At 39.6% G+C, this 7,018-nt stretch overlaps 1 protein-coding gene across 1 annotated transcript in view; it reads right to left on the bottom strand.

Moving 5' to 3' along the window:
* Positions 1 to 7,018, bottom strand: part of synrg (synergin, gamma) — a 45,016-nt gene that overhangs the window by 35,998 nt on the left and 2,000 nt on the right. Inside the window, exons 2-4 of the mRNA XM_013912474.1 lie at positions 3,644 to 3,684; positions 893 to 1,035; positions 315 to 442 (exon numbers count right to left, since the gene is read on the bottom strand). Coding sequence (XP_013767928.1) covers positions 315 to 442; positions 893 to 1,035; positions 3,644 to 3,684 — 312 coding nt within the window. The remainder of the gene's footprint in view (positions 1 to 314; positions 443 to 892; positions 1,036 to 3,643; positions 3,685 to 7,018) is intronic.

Here is a 7,018-nt window from a genome sequence, read left to right as displayed (position 1 = left end):
ATTTTCCAGCTAATCCAAGAGGCATAACAGGGTTAGTGGGTTAGGGTTTGGGGGATTATACGTCCTAAAAAGTAGCAGAATGCTCTCAGATGGTAAACTCAGATCTTTCAGTGTATTTGGGGGAAAAATTACCTAATTTGGACACTAAGGCTCTATTAAAAAGTATGAGAAGTAACCAGAAACTGAAGTTGACAGAAAATTTGAATGTGTTAAAGGGAAGTTTATTTTCCACTGCACTGTTTTTTAAGCTAGCTGCTTACTTAAACTTGATCTACACAAAGAGGAATTATAATGGAGGTGTAAAGATGACTTACTGGTGCTCTTCAGCCATCTGTTTCTGCATGTCAGCCGTGTACTGGGGTCCTGCTGGTCTCATACCCATAAACTGTGGCTGACCCAAGAACTGCATCCCAGGGGTCTGCATCCCAATCGCCATTCCACCCTGTTAGACCCCCACCCCCCCAAAAAAAAACATGCAACAAACTATTTAGCATTCCTGCTCCGCTCGTGTGATTATCAAATGCTTTAACCAAGGGAAAGCAAAATGTTAATGGATTAAAGTCTTGTTAAACATCACCAGGCAACAATAAATTCCTGTTAATGTGCTGGTGTTTAAAACTGTTTGTGGAGAGATTAACATGGAAGCAAATGAGTTCAAGAGGAGCTGTAAAGCCAGCCTTCCACATGAGTGAAATCAGTTAAATCAATACAGCAGTGTTTCACTACTATGTATGCACCAAATGCAGCCAAATTAGCAAGTTCACTCAAAATACTACAAGAGAATAAATAAATACATAAATAAATCCTCAGGGAAATATTAATTTGACCCCCGCCTCCCAAAAAACACATGCAAACACAGAACCAAGCACAACATATAAGAAATAGCGCTGACCTGCATAGGGATGGCACCTGGGGGCATCTGGCCTCCAAAGTTCATTCCCATCATGCCCTGCATGTTAGGCTGCATGACAGGAACCATGGGGAAGCCCTGCTGTTGCTGCTGCTGCTGCTGCTGTTGCTGCATGGGTACCATGCCTGCAGAAACACACAAACTCTGTTATCACATACTGTAGACATGGTTAAAATATTCTATATGTAACATGTTTATCATGCTTTACTGAATTTATTGAGTTTCTTTTACTCTCTTTTATTGTATTACATTCAAATTTTTACATTGCATTTTTTCCTGGTACCATACTGAGATGCAGTTTCCATTGTTACTGTTTTGTATTTATTTTAATGGTTTTATTAACTGATAGCCTTGATTCTTACTCAGTGCGATTCATGTGAAGTTGATTTGGCTACTTTTTTTTGATTCACGGGTCTTGTAAAATCAATTTTTACAAGCCTTCTAGTAGTTTTTCTTCATATTACTCTCTTGCCAACAGAGAATCTTCACCAGCTGATTGCACTGACAGTTTTACTGCCTGGAGCAAGGCCTGTAAGACCGGAGAAGCTACATAGAAAACAGTAGATTTGGAGGTCTTCCCGCAATCATCATGGGGAATGTGAGGCGTCCGCAAAATAATATGGAGTCTGATTTATCGAGCTCTTCATTTTTTTAAATTTTTTTTTTTTTTTTTATCTGAGCTCCTTATTTAGTGTAATTTTTTTAATAATACAAATGAGTGCTTGGATTTATTGGCTGCTGAAACACGGTAACTTCCCAACTCTTGGTATAAATGAAGTTCTTTGTTTCTTTATAATAATTTATTACAAGTTTAATAAGTTAATCAGTTTTTTCCTATTAATTTTTTCTTCCCGTTTTACATTCAGGTTTTTACAGGGGATTCTTCTGTGTTTTTAAAAATGTACTTTTTGAGCTCATTCATTTTTCTTCCATTTAACTGAGCACCTTTTTTTTTGTGTAAATTTTTCCTTATTGAGCTCATTTTGGTCATGTTTTATTTTATTAAGCTACACTGTTATAGGCTGCGTTTAAAGTTTCTACAGCTATAATGAAGAATTTACAAACTATTGGGAGAAATAAAATGTATTTACTTACTTATCTTAGTTTAAGTTATCAAGAAAAAGAGAAAACAAAAGCCTCCAGAGGCTGGTCATAATTCAGTATTGCAAATCCATTACCATTTCTTCCGACAGCTGGAAAAAGACACAGGCTTTGCAACAGCCAAATCTGTTTCTCTGGTGACTACTGTGACAACTTGGAGCAAAACAAGAGGATTGGGGGAAGAAAAATTGGAAAAGTGTGTGTGTTTATTTTCAGAGACGCCACGTAAGCTGACAACCAGAGCTGAGCAACCAGCTCCGACTGGAGCCTGCAGATGATTCACCGTGTTAGGGCTCAACTGGGCTGTGTAAATGGCTTGTCTGGGAGACTGTGCACATTCTAATTTGTTGGACTAAAATGACATTGCTAACAGGAGCATATAATGACCCCTAAGAGACGCTCGTCCCACCAGTGCATGCGTGGTTTATCTGGAGGCGTTACTGCAAAGCCAACAGTCTGAGTAGGACGAGCAGCCACAGCTAAATGATGGCACATCTGAGACCTGCGTTGCTCAGTGCTGAGCATTGTAACAAAGATATGAGCTGCAATGTGCCGAATCCTCACTGATCCTCATATGCCCAAGAACTGCAAGGACCAATAACTAAAAGGAAAGGACGAAAACAATCAAAGTTAACGTCAAAGGCCAACCTATCTCCCCTACTAGGCTGTCCTCCCATGTTCCTTTTAGCTCTAAACAGGGGCATGCTTGCAGCATGTTCCTCATCATTCCTCTTATTTCATTTTGGTTTATTTTTCTCTCCCAACTCAGATTTGGCTTCACCCTCTTCCCCAAATGAAAGCTGAAGGCTTGATGTTTGATACAGAGGAGCAAATCAAGCGCACAAAGTTCAATCAACAGAGCAAGCACTCGATTAAAGCAACAATCATAATCACAACTATTATGGTCAATACTGTAGTTTAAACATTAATTTACTGAACTTAAAAACATGTTGGGAGTGGATTTATGTTCTAAAATGCATCATAGTGCTGCTGAAAGTGGACCAGGTGACAGACCCTGAGCAATCCAGGGTTTCTCTTCATCTCTTTTCATGTATGGATCTTGGTAAAGAGAAGCTCTGTTTTAGTCAACTAAGCAAAAACTACAAACTGTAAAGGAACAGAGTGCGTTTGAATTATAGCACAATAAAAAAAAAACAAAGAGCTCTACAGAGAAAGTAGATGAAATTATTTTGTAATCATAACTTAAATTTAAGTTTAATCCAGTTCCTAGCCTTTTTCAGAAGAGTACAAGGCTGCCAAAGAAGGTGACACTGAAGAGGAGATGAGCCAAACTTTTTAAAGTTATTTACAGAGCCGAGAAACTTTTGATCACATCTTGTGTGACTGATTACATCGAGGGAAGAATGACACTTATTGTGCTAATACTTGTTAGAAAATCAGTATTTCAATATCCACTTTATTTAAAATGAAGATTTCTAGTAACATTTGTCAAAATAAACAACGTTTACATTCTAAAGTGCAATATCCTGACAGTTTGCTTCAAAAAGCAATATTCTATGATCCCATTCAAATTCACACAAAACACATTTGTGTGCCATCTCCTCAGCTGAATATATTTACACAAACAGTTTGGAGGGAAAGAGCGGTAATATTCAGTGCAAGATGACTCACCTTGCGGCGGTCCCAAGCCTCCTCCAACAGGATACATAAAACTAAAGAAATAAAGAAGAAAAACACAGATTATGAGATTCAAACTGAGGCTGAAGTTAAAAACAGCCTTCATTTATGTGGCCTTTTTATTCCCCGGTCCCCTGCTGAACATTTATAGCAGCAGATGACTCGTTGTCACTTAGCTGCAACAATACCATTTAAAATCAACAGCCGTTATAATAACACAACTGACGTGGAAGAGATAAGTGAAATTAGATGTGACGCCATGTTTGCTTGACAATAAATGAGATTGAGAGGCTGTGAGCTGTACAAATCAGTCCATTTTTTCAGTTTCATGTGGTCCTTCAGTTTAATTTTATTCCATTTTATACTGATCTCATTTGAGATGACAAAACAGAACCAAAAATATAAAAAAGTAAAACTGCAACCTCCTCAAAACAACTTGAAAATGCCTTCCTCCTTGCGTCAAATCTGAATCCTGTTGCTGTAATTCTTCAGATGACAGTAACACGCTCCCGTAAGCCGACAGGTAAAATTAAACACGGATGCGATAAAAGTGTGTTGCTGATGACAGTGAGATCAACAAGCAGACGCAGTTTTGTTCTACAGACTCGAAGCAGCTGAGGCTTATTCACAAAGAACCCCTCAGATCCTTTGGAGCAACGTTCACGCCAGATAAACAGGAGGGTAGATGGCTGGGCGAGTTTCTGCAGGCGACTTGGACTCTTGTCGCTGTGCTGAGAAACAGGCCTTTAAGAAATAATCAGAGGAAGTCTTTCTACGAGTCGGCCAAGTCTCTCCCTCGCCGGAGCCAACCCACACAGGCCTTCGGCTATTTGTCAAATAACTTACTACAACTCACAGACTGGAAGCGTTGATGCAGAAACAAACAGAAGACGGAGCCAGCCGGGCCTCTGCTTCCAACGATTCCCAGTTCAATGTGATCATCACTATTGTCGTCATTGACAATATAATACTGATAACTTTAGAACTGAGACAACTGTGCTGACAGAAGGGAAGCAGAGAGATCACTGTCACAGAAAGCAGGCACTGGCTCATAATGCAGGCTTGTAAACACGACGACTGCAACTATTCTTTATCTGTCCGTTATTCGTTATTATCATTATTCACCGAGTCATTATGATTTCCAAATATCTTCATTCACTAGCACTGTCTAACCAGCCGGAGAACCCTCATATTTCCTTGTATCTGAAACACAATTAGTAACTAGCCAGCAAACCCAGTGGAGCATTTAGCAGCTTAAGAACCACATATTTCCCTCGGGAGCTGGCAGAGAGCAAACCATATATATTCATCAGGTGGTGCTACATGTCTGCTGGAGTTATAGGTTTTCTCCAACACAAAACGGGCCTCTGGGGAGGGAGTACGCACACAGACACAACTGGAGTCCCTGTTACCTTAGTTAAGGTCTATGAATTTTCCTCGTGTTTCTGTCCTTGTAAAAAACACAAGTTGTTTTCGTTTGAGTAATTTAAACCCCACTTTAGAAAACTGGTCAATTACAATCCTTGAAATTTTGAGTTTTCCCAATGCAAGAGGAACTCTGAAGTGTCCAATGTGATAACATGGAAATGTTGTGTCTGCATGGGCTTACTTCAAAGAGCCAAAATTATCTGTTATTTTAAGGGTTAAAGGTACTTTTTGTAATTACCCTCTGCAGAATTTACCTAAAGCTTTCTCTACCAGGTGGCACCGTTTTACCAGTGGGTGTGTGGGTTAGCCGTTTCTCCAAGAGGTTTTGCCTTTTGCAGGCTTCCATTGTTAAAATGGATGTGCTCTTAATAACTTGCCTGCTTAAACAAAAGGTTCAATTGAATCACTGTGCCATCTTGTGTTACCTAATGGTAGTACATGAAATTACAGCCCTGCTGCAGCTCAACTTCAACATAGTACTGTACATTTATGATTTGGGACATAGTCACAACAGCTATTTGTTCAAGTCCTCCTGAGTCTGTCACATTTAATTCACACTCTTGGTGCTGATGAGTGGTCATCTTTTCTCTGCTCATCTAAAAACATTTAAACTCAAAGCAAGAAGCCAGTGTTTCCCCTCACAGGATACTGTTGTAATATGACAAGTACCAGAGGGTTTCAGATTCTCGCATCTGCTCACTGGAAGATTTGCAGCTTAAAAAGCTTTTTGAGCATGACGGCACTACTGTCTGCCATCCTTCAGCAAATCAGAGGTCATGGCCGAGTGGATTAACATAGAGGGAGATAAGCGGCGACAGCAGCTGTGGACACCAGGCAGGCCTGAGCCTTGTAAAAGGTCTGGATTCATCTAATAGCTGCCATCAAACTGCTTTAAATGCTTGGGGACAGAAGGGACAGTTTCAGAGTTTTTAGCCAGAGTCGTTACTGTTAAAATTATTTGCTCTCATAGAGGAACAGAGAGCAAGCTTAAAATCACTCCTATAAAAAGGAAAAGCTTACTTTTAATAGACCTGCCACTTCTGCTACATAAAGATCTAAAGCATTTACGTACAAACAACTGATTATTTAGGGCTTTGTTATTTACCCAAAGAAACATGCTAGAAATTCTCAATTTTCTGCCTTACGAATGCACCATTTCCTCATTCGCTGCTAATGCTGTTGCTTCCATAGATGCTATTATGTAGGAAAAAGTCGCCATGGCTGGAGCCAATGAATCTATCGGACGGCTGTTATTAGGTGTTATCAGCCAACTGATTGACATTTGGCTGATATATTAGCCAACGGATCCACCACTGAACTCAGAAAATGTTATCTTATTTACTGATTTATCAGTTGTATTGATTTTAATGTCATTATTTGTATTTCAGAGCTGAAAGCCCCTTTTTAAAAAACACTTTAGATATCCATGTATAATGAAGATTTCTTTGTTTTCTTGATATAACAGAGGGAATAAACAGAGCAGGAAAAATGTCATTGGTATCGGCCCAGAATTTTACAACTAATGCATCACTAAAAGTAACCGAAAGCACTCTGAAAAGCAAGCACTAATCATTTTCTCTCTTATATACAGGAACATCGTGAGTTGCCCAGTTTGGAAACAAATTTAGAGAGGCTTGAACATGTGCAGGGGGGGGATAGTGGATAAAAAAGACAAAGGATGTTGAATATGGAGCTGCCAGGCAGGTGGAAATGAAAAAGACCTCAGAGGATGTTCACAAATGTAGTGAAGAAGGGCATGCAGAGGGTTGGTGTGTCAGAAGAGAAGGGTAGAGTGAGACTGAGATCGAGGTAGGTGATCTGCTGTGGCAACCCCTAAAGGGAGCAGCTGAGAGAAGAAGAAATATTCTAAATAGCTGGTGTAAAAAGTATGGTTTCTGCACAGGATATCATCTGACATTCATAAAGTATCTAATCACATGC

The sequence above is a fragment of the Pundamilia nyererei genome, unplaced genomic scaffold (assembly GCF_000239375.1).
Source record: "Pundamilia nyererei isolate P.nyererei 1_Seehausen unplaced genomic scaffold, PunNye1.0 scaffold00091, whole genome shotgun sequence".
Lineage (NCBI taxonomy): Eukaryota > Metazoa > Chordata > Actinopteri > Cichliformes > Cichlidae > Pundamilia > Pundamilia nyererei.
This window is presented reverse-complemented; position numbering and strand designations above follow the sequence as displayed.